General features: G+C 72.8%; 2 protein-coding genes across 2 annotated transcripts; both read right to left on the bottom strand.

Moving 5' to 3' along the window:
- Positions 1-733: 733 nt before the first annotated feature.
- Positions 734-5,833, bottom strand: LOC132320015 (ephrin-A4-like). The gene is made up of 6 exons (XM_059832112.1): positions 5,721-5,833; positions 3,294-3,393; positions 2,571-2,961; positions 1,135-1,203; positions 902-961; positions 734-822 (listed from the first exon to the last, which is right to left on the bottom strand). The coding sequence occupies exons 1-6, from the start codon at positions 5,831-5,833 to the stop codon at positions 734-736; spliced, it is 822 nt and encodes a 273-aa protein (XP_059688095.1).
- A 4,781-nt stretch (positions 5,834-10,614) lies between these two features.
- Positions 10,615-19,738, bottom strand: ADAM15 (ADAM metallopeptidase domain 15). Its single transcript, XM_059832111.1, has 25 exons — positions 19,695-19,738; positions 19,318-19,441; positions 18,568-18,644; positions 18,125-18,203; positions 17,942-18,018; positions 17,684-17,867; positions 17,548-17,610; positions 17,396-17,464; positions 17,110-17,279; positions 16,937-17,033; positions 16,735-16,883; positions 16,478-16,655; positions 16,213-16,305; positions 15,910-16,105; positions 15,729-15,837; positions 15,505-15,655; positions 15,359-15,436; positions 15,172-15,283; positions 14,933-15,071; positions 14,485-14,538; positions 14,124-14,229; positions 13,585-13,653; positions 13,257-13,328; positions 12,959-13,080; positions 10,615-10,657 (listed from the first exon to the last, which is right to left on the bottom strand). The coding sequence occupies exons 1-25, from the start codon at positions 19,736-19,738 to the stop codon at positions 10,615-10,617; spliced, it is 2,655 nt and encodes an 884-aa protein (XP_059688094.1).
- Positions 19,739-19,983: the final 245 nt, after the last annotated feature.

The following is a 19,983-nucleotide window of genomic DNA, read 5'->3' as shown; positions in this document are numbered from 1 at the left end:
ACCGCGGGCACGGGCAGGAGGGGACCGTGGCGGGGTGGGGTGGGGTGGGGCGAGGCCAGGGGTGGGGGGCTGCACAGCCCGAGGGGCGCGACGATCTTGCAAACGTTGTATTGCTCGGCTCAGTCACTACCAGGGGATAAAACCAAACCGTAGGGCCTGGTCGCGGCATGGAGGAGGGCGTCTTCCCAGAAGACAGATCGGTGTGTCCTCGCCGGAGGACAAGGCAGCGGAGGGGCTGGGTGCCTGTCTCCGTCCGGCACCCGGAGGAGCTGCCGCCCTGCTCCAGGGCTTGGGGGTCCCCGGCCCCCCGGGGCAGGGGGTCCACGGGGGAAGGCACGAGATGAGGCGACGGCCCTGGGGCAGAGCAGGCGGCCGTCGAGCTGCGTGCGGGGAGCCCAGCGCCGGGGCGGGGCGTCCGGTGGGGCCGGCGTGCGGTGATGCCGGTGGGAAGCGAGGTCCCTGGGAGGGGGAGAGCCCGGTCAGGGGGTGCTGCGTCACGGCAAGGGGGACCAGCTCCTGGGGGCACCCACCGCCTGGGAGCCCCCCGCGCTCCCCTCCCTCACCTTCCAGCCCGGAGCTCCTGACCCCGGCTCGGCTCCGTGGGGGTCCGGTGGGTGAGTCGTGGCCTGGCGCTGCCCCATGGGCTCGGAGGGGGGACGGCGGCGGAGGAAGAGTCTGGAAGCGGGCAGCGGGGCAGAGGAGCCCATCTCCCCGCCACGGGCAGCTCCAAGGGTCAGATCCAGAGCGGGATGAGGAGCACCAGCGCCAGGCACGGGGCGCATGGCCGCAGCGGGGCCACGATGCCCCGGGCGGGCACCACGTCTGCCAGGGCAGGAGCAGAGGTCAGGGCGAGCCGGCCCCCAGCCCCCCCCACCCGCCCCTTGGCCCCCCTCGCACTCACCCTCGGGCCCCCCGCGCCCGCGAGGCTGCGAATTGGGGACCTCCGTCACCGGCTCCGGCGCTGAAACGAACCCCAACGGTGTCAGTGACCGGCTCCCCTGGGGGACACAGTGTCCCCCCCCAAGGCCCCAGTGCAAACCAGTACCCCCAGCGGGGAGCAGGTTGGCCCAGAGGCAGGGGAGGGGGAGCCCCAGACTTTTGGGGTGCAGCCGCCCCCCCCCCGGTTGGACTCACTGGTGCCTCTGCAGCAGACGGAGACACGCAGCTTCAGGCAGCGCCCGGCGCTCTCGGGGCTGGGGACAGCTGGGCAGAGGGGACACATCAGCGGCTCTGTGTGTGTGTCCCCCCCCCGACGGCCCCCCCAGCCCGGGATGGGACCGACCCCCCCCCCCCGGGAGACCGGGTCAGAGCCGGGCCTGGGGCGCCCCCTCCCGGCGGACGGTGGGGATGGCGCGCCCCCACCCCGGGGCATCCAGACCCCCCCCCCCGCTCCCCGACCCCCCTGTGCACCCCGACCCCCCCTGTGCACCCCGACCCCTGCCTGTTGCATCCAGATCCATAGGTGCACCCCGAGCCCCCCGTGCACCCTGATCCCGGTTGCACCCAGACCCCTGGGGCACCCCAAATCCCCCCGTGCACCCCAACCCTTGGCTGCACCCAGACACCCTCCCCTCCATGCACCCCAACCCTGTTTGCATTCCGACCCCTGGGGCACCCCAACCCCTCCATGCACCCCAACCCTGGTTGCATCCAGACCCCTGGGGCACCCCGACCCCTCCATGCACCCCGACCCCGGTTGCATCCAGACCCCTGGGGCACCCCAACCCCTCCATGCACCCCAACCCCGGTTGCATCCAGACCCCTGGGGCACCCCGACCCCCCCGTGCACCCCGACCCCGGTTGCATCCAGACCCCTGGGGCACCCCAACCCCCCCCGTGCACCCCAACCCCGGTTGCATCCAGACCCCTGGGGCACCCCAACCCCGTTTGCATTCCGACCCCTGGTGCACCCCAACCCCTCCATGCACCCAGACCCCGGTTGCATTCCGACCCCTGGGGCACCCCAAATCCCCCATGCACCCCAGCCCTGATTGCACCCAGCCCCGGTTGAACCCAGACCCCTGGTGCACCCTGACCTGCCCGTGCACCCCGACCCTGTTTGCATTCAGACCCCTGGCGTACCCCAACCCCACCGTGCACCCTGACCCCGGTTGCATCAAGACCCCGGTGCACCCCAACCCCTCCGTGCACCCCAACCCCCGTTGCATTCTGACCCCTGGGGCACCCCAAATCCCCCGTGCACCCCAGCCCTGGTTGCATTCAGACCCCTGGTGCACCCCAACCCCCCCATGCACCCCAGCCCTGGTTGCACCCAGTCCCCTGGTTGCACCCCAAACCCCCTGTGCACCCCAGCCCCGGTTGCACCCAGCCCCCTGGTGCACCCCGACCCCCGTTGCATCCCAACCCTCGGTTGCACCCAGACACCCCCCCCTTTACCCCAACCCCGGTCACATCCAGATCCTCGGTGCACCCCGACCCTCCCGCGTCCCCCAAACCCGCTTCCACCCAGCCCCCTGGGTGCACCCCGACCCCTTGTGTGACCCGACCCCGGCTGCACCCAGCCACCGGCGCAGCCGCCCCGCTGCACCCCAGCCCGTGGGGCGACTCACAGATGTAGTAGTAGGTCTCCCCCGGCTGGAACTCGAAGCCGAGCGAGAAAGGGGTGAAGCGCTGGATCTTCTCGGAGAAGCGGACGGGCCCGAAGGGCGCCTGCGGCCGGTTGCACTCCCAGCGCTTGAAGGCGCCGGGGGTCTCGTAGCAGCCGCGGTAGCCCTCCCAGTCCACCATGAAGAGCGTGAAGGTCTCTGCCCGGCCGGCGGGCACGGCCCCCTCGTAGTGCGGGCAGTAGATGTCCAGGTAGTCATTGATGGCCACCTGGATGGCGTAGTCGTCCCGTAGGAACCTGCCGGGCAGGGTGAACCGGGGAGCGAGGCGCCAGGGCTGTCCCCGGGTGGGACACCCCGCTGCCCACCCCCGTCCCGGCAAGAGCGGGTGGTCGGGCTTTTGGCGAAACCGCTACCGGGCACCTGGTCGCTCCACACAACCAGGCATCAGCTCGGATTAGCCGCAGGCCGCTGGAGCTGAATGGGCTCGGCCGCGGTGGCCGGGGGGAGCCCAGCCACGCCGGCCCGGGGCACAAAGCCCCTCGCCCCAAGCACCCGCCTCACCGCCTTCGACGCTGATCGACGCTGACACCCCGGCGGGGGGCTGCCCCGCGTGACGCCTCCTGCACCGGGCTCGGTGCTGGCGGGGGGGACGGTTGGCCGGGGCAGGGGGCACGGGGGGGGGCTCTGCTGGCTGGGCAGGCTGGGGAGGGGGCCCAGCCCCGGTACCGGGGCGGGTAGGCAGGCAGCGGCACGGCTGCTGGGACGGCAACGAGCTGCCGCCTGTGCAAACAGCGCGTGCGGCCAGGCTGGGGTGGAGCAGACACCTCTGCAGGCACACACACGCGTGTACACGCAGACGCACACACATGTGCACACGTACACGGATGTGCACGCGTGTGGTCCTGCCCGCCCGGGACAGGCGACAGAGCGGGAGCCCCTCTCCCCCTCCCCAGCCGGGCAGCAACCTCCGCCCTGCGCCCGCGTATCCCAACAGGCCAGATCCTGCCGCGGCCTGGCCATGCACCAGCTCGGCTGGGCCCCGGCATTGCCAGCAGCGCTGCGGCGGCAGGGACGGTGCTGCCAAGCTGCCGCCCGGTTGATGGGGTCACCCCATCCCGCCGGGGAGGGAACTGGTGGGGAGACCCCCGCTGACTCTGGCCCCCTTCTCCCGCCCCGGTGCAGGCACCGGCGGTGTTTACACCAGGCGCAGATTCCTGGCAGCTGCGGCAGAGGCCGGTGCATTAATCACCGGGCCGGCAGTGCTGTCGGGCCGGGGAGGCTCGGGCCCCAGCTGCCCCCCGCCATGCCGGGGGCTCTCCGAGGACAGGCCGGGGCGCGGGCTCCCCGCTGACTCAGAGCATCCCGCTGGGCGACGCTGGCCGGGACGAGCCCGGGCAGGACCGAGGGCTGCCGGGGGCCGGGGCTCTGCCCTGACCCTGCGGAGGGGCACACACCCCCCCTGCCCCTTCCTGGGGCACCCATGGGTGGTGGGCTCCCACATCCCCCATCTGCGAGTCCCCACTCCCAGGGGGACAAGGCAGTGTCCCCAAGCCCTGCCCGGAGCGTGCCCAGCTGCGGGCCGAGGGCAGGGACCCCCAGGGGGGAGCGCAGCCCCCCGACCCTCCCGCCCGCTCCCCCGGGGCCCGAGCAGCCCCGAGCTGGCGAACGCCTAAAATGGAGGAGGCCGGGAGAGGGATGGGACCGATGACGGCAGAGCCCGCGGGCAGCACCCCTGGCCGGGCAGGGGCTGGGCTGTGCCCGATGGCCCCCACCAGCAGGGACAGCCACCATGGGGACCCGCAGCCACCGATGCCACCCAGGGTGAGCCCAGGCTCGGTGCCCACCAGCCCCATGCCCAGCAAACGTGCCGGGGCTGGGTGACACCTGAGGATGCCCAAAGCTCGGTTTCACCAAGGATGCCCGGGCTCAGCGCAGGTTGGTACTGCTGGGAACTCGGCACCACCAGGAGTGCCCACTGGCTTGGTAACACCGGGGGCTCGGTGCCACCGGGGCTGCCCACCGGCTTGGTAACGCCCGGGGCTCGGTGCCACTGGGGCTGCCCACCGGCTTGGTAATGCACAGGGGTTTGGTGCCACCAGGGCTGCCCACCAGCTTGATACCACTCGGTGCCACCGGGGCTGCCCACCGGCTTGGTAACGCCTGGGGCTCGGTGCCACTGGGGCTGCCCACCGGCTTGGTAATGCACAGGGGTTTGGTGCCACCAGGGCTGCCCAACGGCTTGGTACCACTCGGTGCCACCGGGGCTGCCCACCGGCTTGGTAACACCGAGGGCTCGGTGCCACTGGGGCTGCCCACCAGCTTGGTAATGCACAGGGGTTTGGTGCCACCAGGGCTGCCCAACGGCTTGGTAACACCGAGGGCTCCGTGCCACCGGGGCTGCCCACCGGCTTGGTAACGCCTGGGGCTTGGTGCCACCAGGGCTGCCCACCAGCTTGGTACCACTCGGTGCCACCGGGGCTGCCCACCGGCTTGGTAACGCCTGGGGCTCGGTGCCACCGGGGCTGCCCACCAGCTTGGTAACGCGCAGAGGTTTGGTGCCATCAGGGCTGCAAACCGGCTTGGTACCGCCCGGGGCTCGGTTGCCACCGGGGCTGCCCACCGGCTTGGTACTGCCTGGGGCTCGGTGCCACCGGGGCTGCCCATGGGCTTGATACCACTCGGTGCCACCGGGGCTGCCCACCGGCTTGGTACCACTTGGTACCGCCCGGGGCTCGGTGCCACTGGGGGTCCTCACCGTCTCGGTACCACTGGGGATGATGCCCGGTGGCTCAGCACCGCTCGGGGCTCAGCACCACCCGGGGGGTACCCACCGGCTCGGTAAACGCCCGAGGGCGCCCGGTACCTCGGTGCCACCGGGGGATACTCACCTACTCGCCACCACCCGGGGCCCGGTGCCCGCCGGGGATGCCCGGGGGGCTCAGCAAATCACCCGGGGGGGGTGCCCGGGAGCTCCGTTTCCCCCCCCGGGGCTCTCCACCACCGGCAGTTCTCACCTCCGTCTCGGTATCTCCCGGTAGCAGCGGGGCCGCCCGGCAGCCCACCCCCCACCCCCCCCCCCCCCCCGCCCCGTTCCCGGCGGGGCCCGGGGCGCACAAAAGGCGGCGGGGGCCGGGGGGGGGGCGGCGGCGCTACCTGGGGTTGCTGCCGTTCCAGTGGACGCCGTGGCGGAGGCCGCGTACCGGCGGCGGCGGCGCCCAGAGCAGCGGCACCCAGAGCAGGAGCCCGAGCAGCGGCGCGGGGCGCATGGCTCCGCCGGCGGCGGCGGCGGCGGGGGGGGTGGGGCGCGGCGGGGGCCGGGCCGGGGCGGGGGCCGGGGGGGTGGCCCGGTGGGGTGGCCCCCGCACGGCGGGGGATCGGCACGGCCCGGCCCCGCCCCGCCAACTTCGGGCCAATCCGCGCCGCGCCGCCGCCCGGCAACTTCCCCGAGTGCCATTAACCCTTGGGGGGAGGCACCGGCAGCCCCCAGCACCGGTGCCCCGGAATCCACCAGCAACCCGGAACCCCCCCCCCCCCCCCCCCCCCCCCCCCCCGGCACCGGTACCGCCCCCGGCACCCGCCGGCAGCCACCGGGACCGGCACCCCGCCACCCACCGGGACCGGCACCGGTACCACGGCACCCCCCGGCACCTCCCGGCACCAGCACCGGCGCCCCGGAACCCACCAGCACCCCGGAACCCCCCCCCGGCACGCGTACCCCGGCACCCCCCCGGCAGCCACCGGGACCGGCACCCCGGAACCCACCGGCACCACACGGCACCGGCACCCCCCGGCACCGGAGCCCCGGAACCCCCCGGCACCCCCCAGCAGCCCCCGGGACCGCACCCCGCCACCCACCGGCACCGGCACCGGTACCCCGGCACCCCCCGGCAGCCCCCGGGACCGGCACCCCGCCACCCACCAGCACCCCCCGGCACCGGCACCGGCGCCCCGGAACCCACCAGCACCCCGGAACCCCCCCCCGGCACCGGTACCACCGGCACCCCCCGGCAGCCCCCAGGACCGGCACCCCGCCACCCACCAGCACCCCCCGGCACCGGAGCCCCGGAACCCCCCCGGCACCCCCCCGGGACCGGCACCCCGCCACCCACCAGCACCCCTCGGCACCGGGACCGGTACACCGGCACCCCCCGGCACCGGCGCCACGGAACCCCCGGCAGCCCCCGGGACCGGCACCCCGCCAATCACCGGCACCCCACGGCACCGGTACCCCCGGCACCCACCGGGACCGGCACCGGTACCCCGGCACCCCTCGGCAGCCACCGGGACCGGCACCCCGCCACTCACCGGCACCCCACGGCACCGGGACCGGTACACCGGCACCCCCCCAGCACCGGCGCCCCAGAACCCCACCGGCACCCACCGGCACCGGGACCCCCGCCAGCCACCAGCACCCCCCGGCACCGGGACCGGCGCCTCAGAACCCACCAGCACCCCGGAAACCCCCGGCACCGGGACCCGGCACCCCAGAACCCACCAGCACCCACCAGCACCGGGACCGGCACCCCAGAACCCACCAGCACCCCCCGGCACCGGGACCGGCGCCCCAGAACGAACCAGTACCCCGGAACCCCCCCGGCACCCCCCCGGCACCCGTACCCCGGAACCCACCAGCACCCCCCGGGCACCGGCACCCCCCGGCACCGGGACCGGCGCCCCAGAACCCACCGGCACCCCGGAACCCCCCAGCACCGGGACCGGCACCTCCGACACCGGACCGGCACCGACCTGCCACCCCCCCCCCCAATCCGGCACCCACCGGCACCGGGACCGGCACCCCCGCACCCATCAGCACCCCGGTACCGCCCCGGGACCAGCATCCTCGGCACCCACCCGGTTCCCCCCGCCCCAACCGGCACCGCCCGGTACACGCGTGGGTCCACACACGCAGGGCGGCTCCTGCACACGCATGTGTGCGCGTGCAGCTGTGGTGGCTCTTGGACACGCGTGTGCCCGTGCACACAGCAGCTCCTGCACACGCGTGTGTCCATGCACACGGGGCGGCTCCTGCACATGCATGTGCTCATGCACATAGGGTAGCTCTTGCACACGCGTGTGTCCATGCACATAGGGTAGCTCTTGCACACGCGTGTGTCCATGCACACAGGGTGGCTCCTGCACACGCATGTGCCCGTGCACATAAGGTAGCCCTTGCACATGCGTGTGTCCATGCACACAGGGCAGCTCCTGCACACACGGTGTGCCCGTGCGCAGGGAGTGGCTCCTGCACATGCGTGTGTGTGTGCCTGCAGCTGTGGCGGCTCTTGGACACGCGTGTGCCCGTGCACACAGCAGCTCCTGCACATGCGTGTGTCCATGCACAGGGGGCGGCTCCTGCACACGCATGTGCCCCATGCACATAGGGTAGCTCTTGCACACGCGTGTGTCCATGCACATGGGGGCGGCTCCTGCACACATATGTGCCCAAGCACATAGCATAGCCCTTGAAAACACGTGTGTCCAGGAACACAGGGCACCTCCTGCACACACGTGTGCCCGTGCGCAGGGAGTGGCTCCTGCACATGCGTGTGTGCGCCTGCAGCTGTAGTGGCTCTTGGACATGTGTGTGTCCATGCACATGGGGCAGCTCTTGCACACAAACGTGTCCATGTGCACGGTCTGCTCCCACACATGCATGTGCCCATCCACACGGCAGCTCCCGCACACCGTGTGCGTCCATGCACACAGGGCTGCTCCTGCACACACGAGTGCCTGTGCGCAAGGAAGGTCTCGTGCACACGCATGTCTGTGCCGACATGGGGCAGCTCCTGCACATCTGTGTGTGTGCATGCAGTGTGGTGGCTCCTGTACATGCATGTGCCCATGCATACACCAGCTCCCTACACACGTGTGGGTCCACACATGCAGGGCGGCTCCTGTACACACGTGTGCCTGCGCACACAGCAGCTCCTGCACATGCATGTGTCCATGCACACAGCAGTTCCTGCACATGTGTGGGTCCATGCACATGCAGTGTCTCCCGCACACACGTGTGCCCGTGCACAGAGAGTGGCTCCTGCACACACGTGTCTGTGCAGACACGGGGCAGCTCCTGCACACGCGTGTGCACATGCGTTGCCCTTGCAAGCGTGTGGGTCCACGCATGGGGGGCAGCTCCTCCACACGTGTGTGCCCGTGTGCATGGAGTGGCTCCTGCACATGTGTGTCTGTCCAGACACGGGGCAGCTCCTGCACGTGCACGTGTGTGCCTGCAGCTGTGGTGGCTCTTGGACACGTGTGTGCCCGTGTACATGGGGCAGCTCTTGCACATGCATGTGTCCATGTGCACAGCTGCTCCCACACACGCATGTACCCGTGCACACAGCAGCTCCTGCACACGTGTGTGTCCATGCACATGCAGTGTCTCCCGCACACACGTGTGCCCGTGCGCAGAGTGGGCTCCCGCACACACGTGTCTGTGCAGACACGGGGGCACCTCCTGCACTCGCATGTTCCCATGCACATAGGGTAGCCCTTGCGCGTGTGTGCGTCCACGCATGCGGGGCGGCTCCCTCCACATACATGTGCCCGTGTGCAGGGAGTGGCTCCTGCACATGTGTGTCTGTGCAGACACGGGCAGCTCCTGCACACGCATGTGTGTGCCTGCAGCTGTGGTGGCTCTTGGACCATGTGTGTGCCCGTGTACATGGGGCAGCTCTTGCACATGCGTGTGTCCATGTGCACAGCTGCTCCCGCACACGTATGTGCCCGTGGCACACAGCAGCTCCTGCACACGTTGTGGGTCCATTGCACATGCAGTGTCTCCCGCACACACATGTGCCCGTGCACAGAGAGTGGCCCCCTGCACACACGTGTCTGTGCAGACACGGGGCACCTCCTGCACACGCATGTGCACATGCGTTGCCCTTGCACGCGTGTGGGTCCACGCATGGGGGGCAGCTCCTCCACACACGTGTGTCCATGCAGATGGAGTGGCTCCCCGCACACACGTGTCTGTGCAGACACGGGGCAGCTCCTGCACACGCATGTTCCCATGCACATAGGGTACCCCTTGCGCGTGTGTGGGTCCACGCATGCGGGGCGGCTCCTCCACATACATGTGCCCGTGTGCAGGGAGTGGCTCCTGCACATGTGTGTCTGTGCAGACACGGGCAGCTCCCGCACACGCATGTGTGTGCCTGCAGCTGTGGTGGCTCTTGGACACGTGTGTGCCCGTGCACACGGGGCAGCTCTTGCACATGCATGTGTCCATGTGCACGGCTGCTCCCGCACACGCATGTGCCCGTGCACACAGCAGCTCCTGTATATGTGTGGGTCCATGCACATGCAGTGTCTCCTGCACATGCGTGTGCCCGTGCGCAGAGAGTGGCTCCCGCACACACGTGTCTGTGCAGACACGGGGCAGCTCCCGCACACGCATGTTCCCATGCACATAGGGTAGCCCTTGCGCGTGTGTGGGTCCACGCATGCGGGGCGGCTCCTCCACATGTGTGTGCCCGTGTGCACGGAGTGGCTCCTGCACATGTGTGTCTGTCCAGACACGGGGCAGCTCCTGCACACGCGTGTGCACATGCGTTTGCCCTTGCACGCGTGTGTGTCCACGCATGGGGGGCGGCTCCTCCACACACGTGTGTCCATGCAGACGGAGTGGCTCCCGCACACGCGTGTCTGTGCGGACACGGGGCAGCTCCCGCACACGCGTGGCGGCTCCTGCACGTGCCCGCGCCCACGTGGCTCCCGGGAGACACCCGCCCCCCCCGGGCTGTGCGTACAGTCCCCGCCAGGGGGCGCTGGCGGCCGGGAGCCACTTCCTCCGCGGGGGTGGGCGGAGCTTCCGGCGGGCGCCGCGGGGGCTGCCGGGAGTTGTAGTTCCGCGGGGCGAGGCGGCCGGGCCCGCTCCCCCCCCCCCCCCCCCGCCCCGCTCCCCGCCCGTCCCGGTCCGGCGGAGGCAGCGCGGAGGCGGCTCACGGCCCCTTTATTGATGGCGGCGGGGGACAAGCGGGCGGCGAGGCCTCTCCCCACCGCCCAGCCCGGCGGCTCCAGCGCTGCGGCGGTCCCGGCCCGCGGCTCAGGCCTCCCGCTGGGCCCCCGCGGGCGGGGGGGGAGCGGGCCTGGGGGAGAGAGGCGGGCGGTGAAGCGGGGCGCCCCCCTGCAGCCCCCCGGCCCTGGCCCCCCCCCAGCCCCCCGCCCCTACAGCCCCCCCCCTCCCTGCTCTGCCCCCCCCCGTCCCTGCTCTGCCCTCCCTACAGCCCTCCCTGCACCCCCTTTTGACCCCCTGCAGCCCCCCCCCGGCACCCCACAGCGCCTACAGCCCCCGTCTCCGCGTTCTGCCCTCCCTACAGCCCCCCCTGCACCCCACTGTGACCCCCTGCAGCCCCCCCCCAGCACCCCACAGCCCCCCCTACTCTGGCCCCTACAGCCCCCACCTGCACCCCTCTGTGAACCCCCACCCTGGCACCCCACAGCCCTTACAGCCCCCGTCTCCCTGCTCTGCCCTCCCTACAGCCCCCCCGTGACCCCCTGCAGCCCCCCCCCCCCGGCACCCCACAGCCCCCCTACTCTGGCCCCTGCAGCCCCCCCCCAGCACCCCACTGCCCCCCCAGCCCCCGCCCCAGTCCCTACAGCCCCCCCCTCCCTGCTCTGCCCCCCATCCGTCCCGGCTCCCCGCTCTGCCCTCCCTGCAGCCCCCCCTGCACCCCACTGTGACCGCCTGCAGCCCCCCCCCGGCACCCCACAGCCCCCCTACTCTGGCCCCTGCAGCCCCCCCCCAGCACCCCACTGCCCCCCTGGCCCCCCCCAGTCCCTGCAGCCCCCCATCCGCCCCGGCTCCCCGCTCTGCCCTCCCTGCAGCCCCCCCTACACCCCCCTGTGACCCCCTGCAGCCCCCCCCACCCTGGCACCCCCCAGCCCCCCCTACTCTGGCCCCTACAGCCCCCACCTGCACCCCTCTGTGAACCCCCACCCTGGCACCCCACAGCCCCCCTGGCCCCCCCCAGCCCCTACAGCCCCCATCTCCCTGCTCTGCCCTCCCTACAGCCCCCCCTGCACCCCCCTGTGACCCCCTGCAGCCCCCCCCCCGGCACCCCACAGACCCCCGGCCCCCCCCAGCCCCTGTCTCCCCACTCTGCCCTCCCTGCACCCCACTGTGACCCCCTGCAGCCCCCCCCGGCACCCCACAGCCCCCCCTACTCTGGCCCCAACAGCCCCCACCTGCACCCCTCTATGAACCCCCCACCCTGGCACCCCACAGCCCCCCTGGCCCCCCCCGGTCCCTGCAGCCCCCCATCTGTCCCAGCTCCCCACTCTGCCCTCCCTACAGCCCCCCCCCTGCACCCCACTGTGACCCCCCACAGCCCCCCTGGCCCCCCCCAGCCCCTACAGCCCCCGTCTCCCTGCTCTGCCCTCCCTACAGCCCCCCCCTGCACCCCCCTGTGACCCCCTGCAGCCCCCCCCCAGCACCCCACAGACCCCCAGCCCCTGTCTCCCCGCTCTGCCCTCCCTGCACCCCCCTGTGACCCCCTGCAGCCCCCACCTGCACCCCTCTATGAACGCCCACCCTGGCACCCCACAGCCCCCCTGGCCCCCCCCGGTCCCTGCAGCCCCCCATCCGTCCCAGCTCCCCACTCTGCCCTCCCTACAGCCCCCCCCCTGCACCCCACTGTGACCCCCCACAGCCCCCCTGGCCCCCCCCAGCCCCTACAGCCCCCGTCTCCCTGCTCTGCCCTCCCTACAGCCCCCCCCTGCACCCCCCTGTGACCCCCTGCAGCCCCCCCCCAGCACCCCACAGACCCCCAGCCCCTGTCTCCCCGCTCTGCCCTCCCTGCACCCCCCTGTGACCCCCTGCAGCCCCCACCTGCACCCCTCTATGAACGCCCACCCTGGCACCCCACAGCCCCCCTGGCCCCCCCCGGTCCCTGCAGCCCCCCATCCGTCCCAGCTCCCCACTCTGCCCTCCCTACAGCCCCCCCCTGCACCCCACTGTGACCCCCTGCAGCCCCCCTGGCCCCCCCCAGCCCCTACAGCCCCCGTCTCCCTGCTCTGCCCTCCCTACAGCCCCCCCCTGCACCCCCCTGTGACCCCCTGCAGCCCCCCCCCAGCACCCCACAGACCCCCAGCCCCTGTCTCCCCGCTCTGCCCTCCCTGCACCCCCCTGTGACCCCCTACAGCCCCCACCTGCACCCCTCTATGAACCCCCACCCTGGCACCCCACAGCCCCCCTGGCCCCCCCCGGTCCCTGCAGCCCCCCATCCGTCCCGGCTCCCCACTCTGCCCTCCCTACAGCCCCCCCCCTGCACCCCACTGTGACCCCCCCCCCACCCTGGCACCCCACAGCCTCCCCCACTCTGGCCCCTACAGCACCCACTTGCACCCCGTTCTGGCCCCCCCCATCCCAGCCTTGCCCCCCCCCTCACCTGGAGGGAATCACCGTGACGTAGGGGTGACCGGGGGGTGTCTCGGCGCAGGGGAGCGAAGGCCCGGGGGGGTCCGAGGGCAGCGGGCGCTGAGGCGGGGGGGGCTTGGCCGGACTCGGGGGCTGCGGGGGAAGCGGGGTGTCAAAGCTGCGGCATGGGCCGACCCCCCCCGATGGAGCTCAGGGAGGGGGGGGGGCCCTAAACCACCTCCCTTGCCCCATGGGGGGCAGGGGGAGACCCGGCCCAGGCGCACGCCGTCCTGCCCCACACGCCGGTGCCGCCGCTGTGCCGCCGTTACCTGAGTGCCGGGCGCCACGGGGTCCGCGGGCAGCGGGCGTGTGGGGGGGGGCGGCCTGTCCGAGGGGGGGGCCTGGGCAGAGAGAGCAGGGACAGTGAGACAGCTGGGGGACAGCGAGACAGCTCGGGGACGGGTGGCCGTGGAGGGTTTTTTGGGGGGCCAGGGCTCTCCCGCGGAGGGGTGCTGGCTCCGTCGGGCGGTGGGCACTGGGAGCTGTGCCACGGGAGTGGCCGCAACCTTCAGGTCCCCGAGAGCTGGTGCGCAGCCAGACATGCAGCGGTGGCCAGAGAGGTGTTGCCCGGGACCCCCACCCCGTCCCGGGCGTTACCTTGGGAAGAGGGTCCGGCGGGAGAGGCCGGGAGGGCGGGTCGGGCCGGGCCGAGCCGAAGGCAGCCGGCTGCGGAGAGAGGGAGAGGGGGCAGGCGCGGCATGCAGCCCTGGAAGCGGGCAAGCCATGCAGCATGCGGAGACCCCCCTCCCACCGCAAAGCAGAGACACCCCCCCCCACAGCGGGCAGCTCTGGGGCTCAGCCCCACACCAGCAGCCCTGGTTTGGACGGCCGCCGCGGTCCCCGGGCGGGCACTGATCCCGGAGAAGCGCAGCCAGTGCCGAGTCTGGCACTGGGCACCGGAGCGGCGCGGTCCAGGGCCGTGCCAGGCTGCTCCCGTCCCCGGGTGCCGCAGAGTCAAACTGCACCGCCCCGGCACAGAGGGATGCTCGGAGCTGGTACCCAGGGATGCCTCCTTGGCAACAACCCGACCGAACCCCGGTACCCACGGCAACCACAGCGTGTTACCACGGCAACACCATCACCCTCACCAGCAGCCCCCTCCCTCCCCAGCTGCCCCCCCCCGCCCCAGCTCTCACCTTGCTGCGGTGCATGACCTGCAGCTCCGTGGCCTGACGCCACTGCGGGGGCCGGGGACGCTCGGGGGGGCCCTGGCTGCCGGACCGGGGCTCCGGCTGCGAAATCCTGCAGGAGAGAGGCAGGATCAGGCCCCGCTCGCTCCGGGTTTTCGGGGGACCCCGCCCGGCCATCGAGCCACACCGACACCAGCAGAAGCCCAAGAGAAACGAACCCCTCGGCACCGGAAGATGCGACACCCTGCACCCCGGGGCTGCCCCACACCCCCCGGGCACTGCCAGGGGAAGATCGCAGCACCGGAGGCCTTGCGAAGCAGGACGGCTCAGGGACAGCCCCACGCCCAGGCTCCGGCAGCGACGTTACCCGCTCCAGCCGTCTGGGGCTTCTGGACCCAGGAATCGGACCCGGGTCTCAGCGCTGTGGGGAGAAGAGTGGGGGGCTCAGCCTGGGGCTGGGGGGGGGTGGCAGCAGGGGGGAGGAACCCGCGGTGAGGTGGGGGGAAGAATCGCGGTGACGTGGGGCGACGATGCATGACAGGGTCTGCTACCTGCGCCGGGGAAGGGGGGGATGCACACAAGCACGCGGGCACACACAGACTGTCACCTGCTCGGGGACGCACGCATGCACCCCGCTCGGTCAGCCGCCACGGGACACAGACGTGCGTGCAAATGCACATGCACGCGCCCCGCTTACCCGCCACGCACGCGTGCGTGCCCACATGCAGGCAGGCGGCAGCTCCGGTGACCTGCCACGGCACACACAGGGGCGTGCGTGCCACCCGTGTGCCACCCGTCCCCGCCGACTCGGTTACCTGTACTGGCAGGAGGTCCCCTTGCCGAGCTGGCAGAGATGCTTGTGCAGCCCGGCGCGGCGGGCGCAGCAGAGCCCCAGCGCCAGGGCCAGCCCCAGCAGCGCGCTCAGCAGCAGGGCGGTGGGCAGGGCGCTCCCCCCTGCGGAGAGCGGCACGTCAGCCCCCCCCGCTGCACCCCACGCCGGCCCGCACAAAGCCCCATTCTCCGCGCAGCAGCGGCCGCCTGCCTCTGCCCTCACCTCGCTCCAGGGCGGCGGGACCGCTGTCCTGGCTGCCCCCCGCGCCGGGGCTCTCGCAGGTCGGGGGGGCCCAGCCCCGCTCGCAGTGGCAGTGCCCGTGGTTGTTGCACACCTGAGCGGGTGACACCGAGCCTCAGCCCCTGGCAGGTCCCCACCTCCAGCACCCATTCCCCAGCCCCACACTCACCCCGTGCCCATGGCACTTGTTCTGACACTGCTGGTCACCCAGCACGGAGACGTCCTGGCACCGGCGCTGGAGGCACACCTGCCGGGGGACGGGGCGTCAGCACCGGAGAGCCCCCCCGGCCCCTTTCCCGCCGCCCTGGCGCTCACCTTCCCGGGGCCGCAGGCGGTGCCGGGCAGCACCATAGCCGCATCGCTCACATCCTCGTCCCCGGGCAGGAGTGTCCCCTGGCAGGACCCTTCTGGTCTGTCCCCCCGGGTGCTGCCGCGCTGGCACTGCAGCATCCCGCAGCCGGCGTCTCTGCAGAGACAGAGGGGTCAGGGGAGGAGGCAGGATGGCGAGGGGGGGACGGCAAGCTGGGGACGGTACTCACCGCTGGGCGCAGGCGACGTAGGAGCCGTTGGGGAGCTGCCCGCAGTGCCCGCGTTCATCCCCTTTGGCGTTCAGGAAGGCCATGCAGGAGCTGGAGACGGGGCCGGTGCCTGCAGCGGGGGGGGGCAGCGAGCCTCAGCACCCCCACCCGGCCCCCGGCCCCCCGCCCGGCCCCGCCATACCTGGCCCCAGCAGCTGCTGGCATTGCCCCTCGTAGGTGGCGCAGGCGCCGCCGTAGCAGACCGCCTGCCCGCCGGCGCAGGGTTGCCCATCCTGCAGGAAGGCGTCGGGCGGACAGCGCGGCGAGACCCCGTCGCAGAACTCGGGCAGGTCACACTCGCCCAGGGGCTCCCGGCACGGGTGTCCGGCGCGGCGCAGCTGGCGGACAGGGGGGCACACACAGTCAGACGAGCAGGGACCCCCAAGAAACCCACCCCGGGGAGCGGCTGAAGTGCCAACGCCGCCGGCTGCCCGTCCCCACGCACCTGGCAGTCCTGGCAGCAGGCGTCCCCCGTGGCGCACTCGGCCCCGGGCACCAGCTGGCAGGTGCTGCTGTTGCAGCAGGGATCGGTGCACTCCTGCCGACAGCAGGGCTGCGGTGAGCGGGTGGCACCGGCATCCCCCCCGCCAGCCCCACGGCAGGGCCGGGACACGGTGCCCCTGGGCAGAGCCATGGCATGGGCAGCCCCAGGCCCAGAAGAAGGGCGGTGGCCGCAGCGGGGACCCCAGCCCGCCCGGAGCCCCCCGTACCACGCTGAGGCCGCAGTCGCAGCCCTCGCCCGGCTCCAGGAAGCGGTTCCCGCAGTGGGGGCTCCCGGCCAGGCGCCGGGGCTCGGGGACGTTGGAGAGGCACCAGCCCCGTCCCCGCCGCAGGCTGCGCTCCAGGTCCTGCCGGCTGCAGTTGCTGAAGCTCAAGCCGGGCGTCAGCCTGCGGAGCCGGAGAGGGGTCGGTGAGGCGGGGAGGGGGCTCGGCCCCGGCCCCCCGCAGCCCTGCCCGCTGCCCTCACCCCGTGGGCGATGCCATGATGCAGCCGCGGTCCTGCCGGAGGTCGCTGCAGTCGCAGAAGCGCCCGGCGCCGTCGTGGCGCATGCCCAGGTTGTGCCCCAGCTGATGGGCCACGGTGGAGGCGACGACGAGGACGCTGATCGAGTGGTCCTGCGGGATGGGGGGGTCAGGACAGGCATGCAGCGGGGTGACGGGGCGGGGACGGGGGGTACTGACCATGCTGACCCCCCAGAGCGTGCAGGGGAACAGATGGAGTCTTGAGCCGACATCCCCACCGAGACGTCACCAAAGCGGGCGCCCCTGGGGAGAGAGCGCAGGGGTCGGGGAGGGCTGCCTGCGCGCCTTGCCCCCCGTCCCCGTCCCGTCCCGCACTCACGTGAGGAGCTGGGCGTTGTCGTGGGGCAGCCGGGGCAGCAGCTCCTCCCGGCGCCAGCGCAGGAACCGCTCCAGAACAGCCCGGGCGCTGCCGCCCACCGCGAACCTGTCGCCCTCGCTCCAGACCTCCACCGCCAGCAAGGCCACCCGCACTCCCAGCGGCTGGAAGAACTGGGGGGCACGGGGGGGCGGATCAGAGACCCCCGGCACCACAGCAGCAAGGGCACAGCCGAGCCGAGCACCGGGCTGGGAAGGACGGTGCCCGGCGGGTCGCGGCAGCGACTCACCGTGTCCACCTGGTTGGCGATTTCCAGGGTCCGGGTGCGGACGCGTTGCAGGTCGGGGTAATTCTGGAACTGGGGGTGCAGGGAGGGGCGTCAGGGGGGTTGGCGGGGGAGAAGGGCAGCCCCTGCACCGGGAACGTCTGCCCAGCACTCACCGCAGCGTGGTCCACCACCATCACCAGCTCAACGAACCGCTGCTCCGCCACCGCCCGCTTGCCCTGGGGAGGAGAGGGGGTCAGGGCATGGGCGAGGGGACCCTCTCCGGCGGGGCAAGACCCGCGGGTGACCTACCCTCTGCGGCCAGGGGAGCTCCGTCTCCTCCAACTCCGCCCGGGGGGGGTCCAAGGGGCCCTGCCCGCAGGCCCGCGGCGCCAGCCGGACCTCCCGCGGCCGGTACACGACGTGCCGCCCCGGGGGGCCGCTGGCATCCGGCTCCAGCCCATAGCTCCTGGTCTCCGACAGCCGGAGGTAGCCGCTGGGGAAGGGGAGAGGAGGTATCAGCGGCCCGGTGGGAGTCGGGCTCGGGGACTGCCGCGGTCAGGGGCTCACCTGAGTCCGGCGCAGGCGCAGAGGCTGGCCCAGGAGCCGGGGAAGCCCCGCACCGTCCCCCGATAGCAGCAGTGCTCCTGCAGCAGAGAGGGGGACTCAAGAGCCAGCCCTGTACTGGGGTCCCCCCAGGGCACAGGGATGGCTTGGGGACACTGTTGGGGACACAACGCACCCGGGTCCTACCTGCTCGCTGGCCTCCTGCGTCACCCGCGTGCCGTTGGGCAGGTAGTAGAGCAGCGCCCCGGCGCCCAGCACCAGCTCCCTGCCAAAGGCGCACGTCACCCCCGCAGCAGGGACCCCCAGCTCACCCCACCCTGAGCACACCACCGATGAAAATGGGGACCCCGGTACCTCCCACCCTGCTGCGGGTGCGCCTCGGATAGAAAGAGGGTCCCTGGGACCCCCACCCCACGTGTACCGTGGATGGAGAAGGTGACAAGGGACCCCCACCCCTTGTGCACCGCGGATGGAGAGAGGGTCCCCCCAGACCCCCACCCCTTGTGCACCAGGGATGGAGACAGAGCCCATGGGACCCCCACCCTGCAGGCGCCATTTATGGATACGGGACCCCTGGGACCCCCATCCCACTCCCACCCCTGCTCCGCCCCAGTCCGCCGCCGACTCACCAGTTTTGCTCCAGCTCCAGCACCAGCCTCGTCCCCTCCAGCTCCAGCAGGACCCGCAGCCGGGCGGGGAACCCCCCCTGCCACAGGCAGCGGTTACAGTGGGGACCCCCTGCCCCAGGAGGGCCCGATCCTGCGCCAAGCTGCGGGTCCCCTCCCGTCCCCACGCACCTTCCGAAACACCGTGACTCCCAGCGGGGTGTCGGCGAGGGGCCAGGGGACCCGCCTGGCCCTGGCGCGTGCCCGGAGGGAGGAGGCGGAAGGGATCCCCTGCCCACCCCGGCCCCCGCCCTCACGCCCCGCAGGAAGCGTCCCTCCCTCCCGGGCTCATTGTGCCGGGGAAAGGGGGGTCGGAGTGAGCCGGGCCCCCCCCTGCCACCCCCTGCGCTTCCTGCCCGGTGCAGGGCGGCGGAAACGCCGGAGAGACTCCCAACGGCCGTGGGGCGGGCTGGGCCCTTCCGCCCCGACCGGGAGGAACGCAGGGTGGGTGCCCCCACCCAGCAAGGCCCCTCCCGGCATCAGGAGAGGAGGAGAAGGGGGATTTGCTGGGGGTCCCCTCCCCACTGCCCCTGGGGCACCCAGAGGCTCTGGGTGCTCAGACCCCCAGGGACTCGGGGCCAGGGGACCTGGGTGCCGGGTTTCCTGCGCCGGGAAGGGGGCTGGAGGAGGTGGCGGGGTGCAGGCAGCCCCCACCCCACCATCCCAAGCCCCCCCCATACTGCGGGCACCCCAGGGACGCGGGTGGGGGCTCACCTGGGTCGCCTCTGCCAGGCTGAGCAGCCGGTCGTCCCGCAGGACCCGCGGGGTCACGCGCCAGGAGCGTCCCAATTCTGCGCGGTGCTGCCACGAGCCGTCACCTGCGCGGGACCCAGAGCCACTCCGTCACGGCTCCGTCACCCATCGCATCCCGGCTCCCCACCCATCGCATCCCGGTCCCCACGGTCACCCCAGGGCCAGGACAGGGGGTCGGGGTGGGGAGCAGGAACGGGGACTCCCACGCTCACCCCAGCACCTCTGGGGGTGCCACCGGGCAAAGCGCCGAGCGTCCCCCGGCCGCAGCACCCAGGGGACGCCTGGAGGTGACCCCCGCGCTGGGAGGTGGCGGGGGGACGGGGAGCACAGGCCCCCACCTCGGGAAGGGCTTCCCGGGGTCCCCTGCCAGGCCTTGCGTCATCCCCAGCCCAGCTGTCCAGTATAACCAGTGCGGGGACTGGGACAGCACTGGGAGGCCCGGCCCGGCTGACTCAGCGTCCCTCACCCCCCCCCCCCGCCCCATAGCCCACCCTTCCTCCCGGCTCTGCGGGGGACCCCCACCCTCCGGGGGATGCTGGAGGGGGTGGGGGTCCCCCGGCAGACCCCACTCCCCACACCCGGGGAAGCACCGGGCCCCACGGCGGGCCCCAACCGCGGCTCCCCGAG

The sequence above is a fragment of the Gavia stellata genome, chromosome 33 (assembly GCF_030936135.1).
Source record: "Gavia stellata isolate bGavSte3 chromosome 33, bGavSte3.hap2, whole genome shotgun sequence".
Lineage (NCBI taxonomy): Eukaryota > Metazoa > Chordata > Aves > Gaviiformes > Gaviidae > Gavia > Gavia stellata.
Note: the sequence above shows the minus strand (reverse complement) of the source record. Positions and strands in the feature narration are given on the sequence as shown.